Raw genomic sequence first — 12,634 nt, 5'->3', positions numbered from 1 at the left:
CATTACGAGCGTGAAGAAGCTTTTGAAAAATAATGCTGTTGCCAATACCATTCAAGAGGATATTTTGGATTTGGCAAGACAACAGCATGCATTTTTGCAGATTTTCAATTGTTAGGCGTTTCCAATGAATATTGTTATTGTTAATAGATAATATGTTTTATTTATCATGGTATCTCCTTTCAACATTGTATGACGTTCTATTTATTGAAAATGTAAAATACTTAAGTTATCTTTCACTCAAAATATTTGTCAAGATTGTAATTAATTATCAGATTATTTACTAAAATAAAATGTTTATATTTTTAACGAAAAACCCCATTCTATCTGTTTCATAAATCTAGATTTTATCAGTTTCTGATTAAGAGTGTACTTTTATAATCGCATAAAAGACGTCAGTATAATGTATCTGTTCATTTATAAGAATTAATACCGGAATTGTTTTTATCACCTGTAGCACTGACTAAAGTAAATTTACAGTATTCTAAGGAAATTAAAAAGTGGTCATAAAATTTCAGTTTGGAAGGCTTGCATACCCTTGTTTGCAATATTTAAGATACAAGAATCCATTTGCTATCACAAATAAATATTACACCGGCACCATAACGTCTACCGACTACCCAAGTGTCAACTGATTGCAACATTTGCATTGTTAGCGAGTGTGGCAAAATCAGAAGAATTCTAAAGTAATTGAGTGATGGTGGTCACCACATTATTTCTAAAACTGTAACTGGTATTGGAATCTAGATGTTATTTTTCGGTCTCCCAACACGTTAAGAAAGTTCGGTATGGGTAGTTGAAGGAGAGAAATTAATTTAAAAAGAAATGAACGCCTGTACAGACATTCTACAGAAACATAGTAAACGATTTAATGCTTCACTATGATGAGGATTCTTGCGGCGAGAATTACATTTCATTTTCTTACATAAAACAACGGTGGACTGATCGAGCATCCATTCTGAAAAAAAATTCATGTAAGCGTGAAAAATTCATAAGTAATACAGCGAGTGGGTACGAAATTGCTGGAAATTTTTGATTTGAGATGTGAGTATTTGTTTCGCTTCGCTCACTCGTGAAAATTGTCTTAAGAAACAAATTCGAGTGATCTGAGAAGAAAATTTCCGGCAATTTCGTACCCACGAGTTTGTATTTGGCATGACAATTCACCGAGCGAAGATTGAAAAATTTTATGAAAGAAATACTTGGATAGTAGTTTGTAATTTAAAAAAGGTTGTAATAGCACTTTCACAAGTGAAAATTTCCGGGGCAATTTTTTTAAAACAAGTGTGATTGGTCCGTACTGACCAATTTCGGAAATCTGATTGGTCGAGTTGAATTGTCACTACAATTATTTTGAACGAACTGTCATAAAATGACAATTTCAGGAAACGCTTGAGAACAGTTCTTTTCCTACGATTCTGCGAGAATTGGCATTGGCGCCAACATACCGGGACATTTTTTTAACATTGAACATAGCCCATACGTATTCCCTATGTTCAGTTTTAAAACACAGGTCAATGCATGTAGGTAATCACGTAATCAAGGTAACGAAAATAAGTACTTGACAGTTATTCTATGCCAATCAGAGCATTAGAAATGTGCGTGACATTTCCAATGCAACACATGATAGACCAATTCCATCATTCGGAACAATTTTTAACATTATTTCAAAATCTCTGGTGTTCGTTATAGTTAGTTGCATAGCAACTCACAATGCATTGATCTGTGTTTTTTAAAATTGAACATAGGGAATAAGTATGGACTATGTTCAGAGTTAAAAAAATGTCCCGGTATGACACTGTCGCAGCGAACGGGCCGTGCCGTTCTATCCCGCCAGAGGTATCATTCGTCTTCGTCTTATACCTAGGTAACGGATTGAAGGTAGGTTATGTACTCAGGGCAACAAATAAATCCGCGCAATATGTGTAAACAAGTAAAGTAATAATAATAAATAAATAAACAACAATTAACAATAATGTGTTTTAAATTACTCTGGAGCAAGTGTTGAAAAAAGTAGCCTTGAGTTTCGACGCACGTTGTAACACGTCTCTTCATGTTCTCAAAAACACGTACCAATGTCAACTCGCTCATATTATTCCTTAATTCTGATTTTCAAATCATGTGGACAGGTTCCTTGAAAACGGCGGTTTTTAAATGAGGAAACAGGTAATAATCAAGCGGCCTAAGATCTGCCGTTCTTTAGACCAGAGATCTCGATTGATCAACCTATCGTCAAAAAATTGCCGCAAATAACGAAAAGTCTCCCATGCTGTATGGACTGTAACCCCATCTTGTGGAAAATACCCATAAATCAATTGTATCCATCATTATGGACTTGATTGTTGAAAACATCCAGAACGTTGTTCCGGTAATTTCAGCTGTTACTGAATCTTCAAGATCCTTTCGGACAATTCTTTGACAAGTTGATACTGATAGCTCATTCTGCTGCCTGACAGCTAAGAGAGTGATAATTGGGGTTCGTTTTCCATTCGACGTTGGACAGTCGTAATATTTTCCTTAGTACGAACCTTAGGTCAACCACATCCAGGCTTCTACTGAACCCTGCCACCTTCTCGAAATCTGTGAACTGTGTACCTCAAGGTCTCGGAAATGTGTTCATAAAGAACAGCAACATTTTTCTGTGAATTCTTGGAAAGCCCCATCTTTATCTTGGTGACCATTGCGAAAATAAGATTCTATCATGAATATCTTTTGTTCAGGAGTGAAAAACATATTCATTTATAAAATTTTGCGAACAAAATTATTATGGTGATTAATGACGTTTGTGACAGTTCAATTATTATGTGACAAGCTGAACCATACGTTTTTAATGCTTTTATTTTTCATAACCTACTGTACCAGAAATTTTTTGAAACATACGGTAATTATAATGTTATCTATATCGATGGAATTTTAATTTTCAAAGTCCAGGCTTTATTCTTGTTAATCTTCCAGATTAATCTGTTCCTTGTCATCGATATCATTCACTTTGGACATCAGGTATTATCTGCACTTCTATTATCTCATATTGCGTTGCAAAATTAGATATTTGTTGATGTATTTTCAATTATTTCCCTAGGTTAATCCTTCTTTTATTGCTCACAGAAGGCGTGGTCCAGTAAACTGTTGATGAAGTAATGATAATTTCTTGACAACAAAGGGGCGTCTAAACTGAAATCTTTGATATTGTAAATTTGAACAAAATCTACAGTCTTCACTATAATTCTTTGAAGTTTGTATTGTTTGTGCTGGTTCAACACAGGCATAATGTAATTTTAACAAGGGATTAAAATTATACCTACTAAAATACTTTCTTTTTCTCTGAGAACGTCGTGTCTCTCTTACCCTCAAATCTTACATTCAATCAAAACTGTGTAAAGGAATATTTAGATAGATTGGTCATATTGTAAGATTTAGAGGCTACATTTTGTGCTCTGCGCCCCATCACAGCTACTTGAGTATGATAGATATAACTATTTTGGAAAATGTCATCTTGGTGAGAACGCGTTTCCCCACTTATGATAGTGTATGAAAAACAGATAAAATGAAACATCTCGAAAGCATTTTTTTTTGTAAACACAAAAATGCAACAACTAGAATAAACACAACGTGAAAGACAGGTCAGGTCTTGTCAATGTAAACAAAGCAACGGTGGTTAAAGTTGCAACAAATTTAATTGTATACCCAGGATTAGCATTTGACGAAAAATTGAAATTAACAGCAAAATTAGATGTGGAGGCTACAGTTTTTTCTGTTCCATTTAAAAATTACATTATCAACATTTTTAAAAACCAAATCGAAACCACAATTAAGCATACCAATCGCGGATTCAAATCCATGGATGACTCGATTACAAAGATTAAAATATGATAAACAAGGTGTATTTTTAAAATGTGCGGAGATTTTACCTACGAGGTTGTGGGACAACGTAGAAGACTAAAAGTAATTAAAAAACATTGTAGCTCAAAAAATAAATGGCATTTTATTTTTTGACATAGAATGTTTTAAATATTTTTTCCGAGTTCTACATGAAGCCAGTAGCTCGTGGTTAAAATTTGGTCACGCATTTCAATAATACCCTGTATAGCATTTGTATCGTACCTATTATTTTATTCTTATAACATTTTTTTTTAAATAATTACTAATCGTGTCAGGTTTTAAAATCTCGGTAGTATGAGCGTTCCTAAAACCGTCCTAATTAGTTTGAAATCTTCATTCACGCTCTCTGATGCTGCCATTGCTTTTTGCTACTGGAGTTTAGAAAACTTTAACATTGTAATACTAATTTGAGTTAGGAAAAGTGAAATATTTCCTACTAAGGGCGGAAATAATATTTCAACACTAAAAGTTCAATTTTGGTCGTTTCCTGGGATACGTAACGTAAAAAGTGGTATTTAATTGAGAGAAAACCTTAAACGCCTTCACAATTTTTCATTACTAAATTGTTCCTCTATGGTAACGAAAGCAGAACAATTTTGATTTCGCTTTTTAATTTAGAAAGAATTAATAGAATATTAAAAATATCCAAATTTTATGTATTTTCCAAACTCCAGTAGAAAAAATCATGTGTGCAATACGTAGGAAATCCATTTTTTTTCCGTACACGGCATGTTTTTGAGCTCGACTAGCGTCTCGATCAAAAATCCCATGCCTAATACGGAAAAAAATTACATTTCCTAACTTATTGCACAAATAGCTATTTTGTGTTTTCCACCAACTTTTTTTCTACTTTATTTTGTTACTTTTCTAACAAGTGTAGGATTTTTGTTGTTTTTGGGAATTTCAATTAAAATAGGGGAAACACTCAAAGCTAGAAACTTGACAAGACACAAGCCTTTACGATTTTGGAAATTTTGTTCTGTAGAACGAAAAGTAATATCAATAGCTGTCAATATACAGTTGTCCCGGAATTGAGTTTATAACAGTATTTTTTTTTTATATACGCAAAAACTTCAGAGGAATAACATTTTTTTCTTCATTTGAAACCCCCATTTCCGTTATTAAAATCTCAGTATTGGTATACTGCATTCTTAAATTAACATTTTCTGCTAAATTTTGGACTAAGAATTAATTTTTATGTTATAAATTCTATTACAATTGGCCTTGTTTTTTGACAAACAACTTATTACTGTTTCAAAATGTTGTCTTTAGAACAAAGAATTTCTTTAACACAATATTGGACCGGTTTTTGTCACATAATTACAAAGTTTAATGAAATATTTCCCATCACTTATGTATCACACATGGGTGTTGAGAAGCTTAAACTTCGATATGGGGTTAAATTATGTACAGAAAACAGCGCAGAGTTAATAGAATAGTTTTATATTTTTTCTGCATTTTCTTTTATTTTAATGTTAAGTCTTCTTCTGTGTTGAAAAATACTTTTTAATAACAGAAATGGGGGTTTCAAACGAAGCAAAAAATGTTATTTCTCTGAAGTTTTTGCGTAAAATCAAAAATAATTTTTTCTCTCTCTTGTGAACTCAATCCGGGGACATACTGTATACAAGAAGTGATGAGCTCGTTATAAGTTTCAAAATATAATCAGGCAATCATGTGATACTTTATCAGTACTTGATGAAAACCGCGATCACAAGGCAGTTATAAAGAAACAAAGATTAAGGAGTTGCCTTTGAACTCTCGACCTAGAATATTTCTCATCCTGCTTCATTCTCACAAGACTCTTTAAGAAAGAGAAGTAAAATAAGCATGTGGTGATCAGAAATGTTCCATGTACTTTTATTAGTTATTACTTTTACATTCAAATTAAAATATTTGATTAGGTAGCGCTTTCAGTTCGTTGTTCCAAATTTTGTTTCAAAAAAAATGAAGAAATCATCTGTTAAGACTTGTATTTCTCTGGGTGTTTTTCGTAATATTAGTTTCAAAATATTGGAGCAATCTTTTTTATTCGTTAAATCAAGTCAAGTGGTTGGAGACATAAACAAAAATTATTTTTCAAGAATAAGAAGATATAAAATGAAAAAGACTGAAAATATTTGTTTTATTTATTTTTAATTTTCAATGTATATACCGGGTGATTCAGTTTGGTATTCGCGGCCCTACATCTTTTTTGTTTTAAGAAAAAAGTATAGCAAACCATATATATTTGTAAATCGCTTGTGAAACTACAATATATTGTGTTGTCAAATCTTCTCTACGATGACATATGTCAAAGTTAAGACAGTCAACTTTTTTTTTTAATAGTACACTATACATTTCTTAGCCTATTCTTGTAAAGCTTTTTTTTCTACATTTGAATGTGTAAAAAAAGTTGATACTTACATCAGAAAAAAATCGAGAAAAATAATAAAATATGATTTAATTTATTCGAAAGCGTTATTTTCTAAAAAGAGCTAGTAAGCCAAACATTTGTAAATTCGCATTATGTTGGTTCCCTGCATGTCACTATTTACAAGACAACCACGTAGACAAAAAATAAAATGATTTGACCTTGTTTGTTTTCAAGCCTCGGGTGCGCCTCGGCCAGAAAACTGAGACTCGGACGAAATACCAAATCCATACTGTATTTACTATGCTAAATTCGCGTTATGTTGGTTCCCTGCATCTCACTGTTTTAAAATTACATAGCCAAAAAATAAAATTATTTGACAGTAATATACCTGATCCATCCTGAATTTACTTTATTCGAATATTAGAATTTACTTTATTCGAATTTTACATAGTCAGCTATTCAAATATTCTAATAATTCGAATACGATTCCCAAGACTCATCATGTCATTTAGGTTTCGAAGCCAGATATGATATCATAGTTATTTATTTAAATGTAGGTACGTTAATAATTGACGCTATTAATGTCAAAATTCAATTGTCTCCATGGCTAACTAACTCTTTTTAGAAAATAACACTTTCGAATAAATTAAATCATATTTTATTTTTTTTCTCGATTTTTTCCTGTTGCAAGTGTCAACTTTTTTTACACATTCAAATGTAGAAAAAAAAGCTTTACAAGAATAGACTAAGAAATGTATAATGTACTATTTAACAAAAAAAGTTGACTGTCTTAACTTTGACATATGTCATCGTAGAGAAGATTTGACAACGTCATCTATTGTAGTTTCATAAGCGATTTACAAATATATATGGTTTGCTATAGTTTTTTCTTAAAATAAAAAAGATATAGGGGCGCGAATACCAATCTGAATCACCCGGTATATATATTTTTTGGTTTATTGAAAGAATAAGTGAGAACCACAATGATTATTTTCAACGTAGGCAGACAACTGTTTCAGAAAATTTCTGTTCTCTGTAATTTACAAATTAAGAAAATGAGAATTTGAGACAAAATATAAAAGTTCTGACTGAAATTTGTTTAGAATCTCGTAGCGTGAAAGTAGCATAAAATAACAAAAATCAACAACAAATTAATAAAATTTCTAGAAGCTTCAATTTTGTTTGATATTTTTTGAAAGAAGTGACAGAGTTCTTTATGGTTGGCATCAATTTAAGCCGCTGCATATACCTACGAGGATAAGATTTAAAATATAAAATCGAGCACTTGTAGTATTCTTCTTTGTTTCCTGTATTTTCAATTGGTTGAACAAAACTATTGGAAATAAGCAATTTTGAGAGTAAAATATGAGAAGTGTATCTACGTAGTTTAGAAGACAAACAATATTGCCAAATCGCGTATCCTAGTTTTGATTTAAGACTGCAGTAAATATCTTGCTTGTTTCTAAAGTCCATTCAAAAATCAAAAAACCATCAACGTCGCATTTTACTCAATGATTACTATCGGCAACGATGTTAAATGTAAAAATTGGTGAGACTTGTAATTTTGGGGTTAAATGTTTATTAAGTGTCTTGTTTTTCTGGGCATGTTTAAGTAAAAATAATAAGAATCAATAAATAAATGAAACGTGCTGCTAATAAAACAATATGAACGAAATTCAAAGCAATTGAATTATATTTTGGATCAAATAAATGTCATAATTTATAGTTACCAACATAGTATGAAAAAATATCTACCTTGGGTTTTTTAAATTTTACCAACCTAAAGCAACAGGTGGTGGTTTTTTGATTTTTGAATGGACTTTAGATACAATCCATCTTTCGACAATTTTAGAATGCATTTATTTCCTTACTGTATCAATGACGTAAAGGTTAATCTGATAACTTGGAACAAACAGAATTATTTTTGAAGTGATAGATGATTATTGTCCATATCGTTGATTGATGCCATTTATAATTGTAAAGGGATTATGAACAGCGTTCTCAACGGAAAAACTGCAGGATCATGTAATCTTGCAATTTTCTTTTACTTGTTTAAAAGAGACTATCATTAAGAAAATGACATTTTGTTACATTCATGTAAGATGTTGACCGATTTAGGATTTTTTATGTAGGTATTTATTAGTTATTAACTGCCATTTAGATTCTGGCAAAATGTATTCTGCAAAATTATTTTCATTTTTGATTCAAATTATCTCGAGCGTTCAAAAGAATTTGCGGAAAGTCTCATTAGTCATTACTATCAAAGGTGATTTCTTTAAACTTATCTTGATGAATGATTCTTAGTTTATCTACCATCAATTATCAGATTAGATAATAGTGTACATATAAATTATAACACCAGCACTCTCAAGTTACTCCTTTCGAAGTTACTGCTAATATGAAATAGAATTCTGTTTTCATTAAAATGTAAATTGAATCAGTAATTTGATTAAATAGTGACAAAAAGTCCACTCACCAGTAGCACAAATGGCTGAAAAGATGGTATGAATTATTTTTATTTTATTTAATATTCATATTGTCATTGCGTTTTCGTCCAGATTACACAGGGTGTCGTTAATTCAGGCTACGAATACGAAAAATTAGTTTCTGCTTATTTCTGTCTTAAACTGCTTCAAGATGTTTCAATTAAAAACTTCGTTCTGAATATTAATCCTAGCGCATATCGAAAATTTGACGATGTGACCGTTAGCATAACCTATAACGATGGTCACAAAGAACAATTCGCAATGCAGCTTAAGCACCGAGAAGCGGGACGAGATATATTGGAAGCAAGATCCGAATTAAACAGAGAAAAGAAGAATTTTTACATTGCCAGTTACTGTGCTGAATTCGAAAAACTGCCATCAGACATTCAAGCCAATTACAAATTCATTTTGTTTACCAACGCAACATTTCAAAATTTCCGCGCCGTCAAAAATTATAAAACCGAATCATGTACAACGCCATCCAAAAGCAATATTTTCAACACAGACAAAATTTACCAATTTCAAGAGTACACTAATTGTCACGCGGCGTTTTATAGAAAGTTTTACCTATTGTCTGGACAGAAAAACGTTTCGGAACTAGAGGAATCCATTGTTCAAATTTTTCGAGAATATTTTCATTCCGATTCAAATATTGCAACATGTTACATAGATTTTTTTGGAAGTCTACGCATGGGGAACTACATAAATGCAAAGATTACTAAAGAGGAAGTAATTTTGAAATTAACAAGTTTACTTTTATCAAATCATGTAATCAGAACTCCTCTGCGAGAAGAACGAGATGAAAAAATTCAACAACTTGAAGAGGCAATTCAACAGTTTGACGTAACACTGCTCCAAGACATCGATAAGGATTTTGTTAGAGATAATTGGTGTTATCCCAATAGACAAAAGCATTTGGTAGAAGACTGGGCAAGAAAGAATAAAATGCTACGAAGTAAGGGTCAAGGCAGACTAAATGAACAGCAGAAAGAACTCTTAATTTATTTTAAGGAAAATTTGTTGTTTGTAACCATTACGAAAAATTGTGCAGAACTGATCTACCAAATAATCAACTTGTGTAAATCTGCAGAAAACGTCAAAATAAAATTCGTTTTAATAGGAGAAAGAATTGATAACAAAAATTTAGAAAAGTGGAAGATTTTCGGCAATTTGTCAGATCTAAAATCAAATCAAGAGCTTTACAAAAAAATGACAACTTCTTTTAAAATATCTCTTCAAGGACGGAAAGCTGAAACTCTTGCAACACTCAGAAGTAGATTTAATTTACATTTCGATGAGTTTATAACCCCAAATGAACTCTTCCGAATGTTACAAGATGACCTCTTAGTTGGACAAGCAATTGAGAAATTGTCGGGATATTACATACCACGCATATTGTTGAAAGAAGAATTTAGTTACAAATGTCTGCCAGAAGTGTGTGAACAAAAAACTGTAATTGTACAGTGCAATGGAAAATCTAAAACCTTCAAGGAATCATTGAAAAGTGAATTTCGAAATTTGAAGTTTTTGGATTTCAGTAATTTCCAACAAAATCCTCGAGACTACACGAAATCATTTCTTATCTTAACAGATGAAAAATTGAACCAACAATTACATTCCATTTTTCATTTACAACTGATTGACAACAATAAACTTGCGTGGATAGATAACAAAATTAAAGCAGAAGATTTGCTTCTTCTCGACAAACAAGTGAGCGTCGTTTGCGGTACACCAGGTATTGGCAAATCGACAATGTTGAAAAGTTTGGCGAATGAATGTCCCTTGGACTATTGGGTGATTATCGTTCCTTTGAAAGAACATAGCTGGTTTTTCAAAAAGCCATCATCTACGACAAATGTTTTGGAATATTTATTTGGCAGCAACAATAAAATTGATAAAGCAATTCGAGAATGTTTTAAAGAAAGTAGACAAATTTTATTTCTCTTTGACGGATTAGATGAGTTGGATAGTGATAGCATTTCAAATGTCATCAATACAATCAAACAACTTAAAAATGAAGGTTACAAAATCTGGATCTTCTGCACAAAATATTTAGAAAAAACTTTAAGACGTGACTTACAAATATATTCCATCTACAAAATTGAAGACTTGAAAAAAGAAGATTTAAAAAAATACGTTTGCCAACATTTGCAAGAGAAGGGGGTAAGTGCAGAAAAAGTTGCCATGATAACTCACAAAATGTTTGAGAATAAAATAGAAAAAGACATACTGAAAGTTCCTCTCTTTCTCTTCATTGCATCAGAAATTGTAAGCGAATCTGAAAATTTTGATAATTTGGAAGATATTCTAACTGTGACTCACATGTTCTCGCGTTTTATTGAACGCAGATTTCGACACAATTTAGAAAAAGCTGGTTACAAACAGCAGGCAAGTTTAAAAGTGGTCATTGAAGGGTTCAGAAATTATTACTTAAGGGAGTGCAAATTTGCTGCGTTAAAATCGTGTTTGGACCCAATTCACTTAGAAAATGTGAAAGTAAAAATTGATGAAGAATTTGTAAAGCTGATTAATGAACACGGAGATTTCTTAGGACTGATATTAAAAATCGACAGAGACGACACGTTTGTATTTTGCCATCACAGTTTTGCAGAATATTTTGCGGCGCTCTGGCTAAGCGAAAATTTTGGAGAATTGCCACTAAACGTAAGAAGTTTCATTTTCGACGAAAAGTACTACCGCATAAGATATTTCTTCAACGTTATACTGGCAGAAGGTTGTCCTCTTCATCAGGCGGTCCTTCGACAGGATGTCTCTGAAGTTGAAAATCTGATTCTTACCGATTGGAATAAAACAGATCGTGGAGGAAGAACACCGCTTCATTTAGCTTCTTCATTCGGACAAAAATATCCAATTTTGAAAGATGTCGATCTTAGTAGCAATCAGTGCGAGAATTTTACGACACATCAGAAGATTTTACAATGTATATTACGAACAGAAAAAATCGACTCGTTGCAGAAGGACACATTATTTGAGTACAATTGTTTTGAATATGCTGATGCTTCATTGTCTCTACGCTCCTTAGAAGAATTGTCAGCATATAATAAACTTGAACCGGATTATTTAAGAAATTATGAAGATCTGAATAGTTTATGTCACTACTGCGTGTCCCTTGGTTTCGTAAATCTCTTAACTAATGTAATTCACCTGAAAGGTTTGTCAAATTTAGAAAATTTCAACAAACCTCTTATTAATTTAGCTTCGGAATGTGGTCAGAAAGAGGTTGTGGAATTGTTAATCAAAAATAACGTTGATTTGTCAAGAACTTGTCGTGATGGACGGACAGCTTTACACGAGACTGCTCTGTGGGGCCACAATGATCTGGTAAAAATTTTATTAGACGCCAAGCTGGATCTGAACAAAAAAGACTCCAAAAAAAACACACCTCTTCAGTTGGCTGTAAAAATGGGGCATTTCAATATCGTCAAAACATTGGTTGAAGGAGGAGCTGATGTTAATACCACCGATGAAGAGGGAAGAACACCTCTCCACAAAGCATCTTACAGAGCTAACACTGATATTGTGGAATATTTGGTTGAACATGGTGCTGACATTGACTGTCAGGACATCAATCAGGAATCTTCTTTGCAACACGCCGTTCAAATGGGACATTTTGATGTAGTCAAATGCTTGGTTAAACGAGAAGCTAATATACAAGCTACGGACAAAAGTAAAAGAACAGCATTGCATTATGCAGCCTATGAAGGTCATCAAATTATGGTGAAGTACTTGGTTCGAAATGGAATCAATGTTGTCGCTGTGGATGACGATGGTAAAACAGCATTACAAATAGCACATGAAAGGCGACACGAAAATATTGAAATATACCTCAAAAATGCCGAACTTGGTATTTTAAGGTAGGTAATTAACTTGATTTATTTTGTAAAACTGTTATGGT

General features: G+C 32.3%; 1 protein-coding gene across 2 annotated transcripts in view; it reads left to right on the top strand.

Moving 5' to 3' along the window:
• The window catches only part of LOC138127672 (ankyrin repeat domain-containing protein 50-like), a 34,397-nt gene that overhangs the window by 19,411 nt on the left and 2,352 nt on the right, over window positions 1-12,634 (top strand). The window contains exons 1-2 of one of the 2 annotated variants that reach the window (XM_069043727.1): window positions 8,599-8,734; window positions 8,791-12,593. In XM_069043727.1, the coding sequence (XP_068899828.1) occupies window positions 8,720-8,734; window positions 8,791-12,593 (3,818 nt within the window). In that variant the 5' untranslated portion in view covers window positions 8,599-8,719. Of the gene's footprint in view, window positions 1-8,598; window positions 8,735-8,790; window positions 12,594-12,634 lie in introns of those variants that run through there. The other variant, XM_069043728.1, reaches the window with a different exon arrangement.

The sequence above is a fragment of the Tenebrio molitor genome, chromosome 4 (assembly GCF_963966145.1).
Source record: "Tenebrio molitor chromosome 4, icTenMoli1.1, whole genome shotgun sequence".
In the NCBI taxonomy this organism is placed as follows: domain Eukaryota; kingdom Metazoa; phylum Arthropoda; class Insecta; order Coleoptera; family Tenebrionidae; genus Tenebrio; species Tenebrio molitor.
The sequence above is the reverse complement of the archived record's forward strand: the minus strand, read 5'-3'. Positions and strand labels throughout refer to the sequence as shown.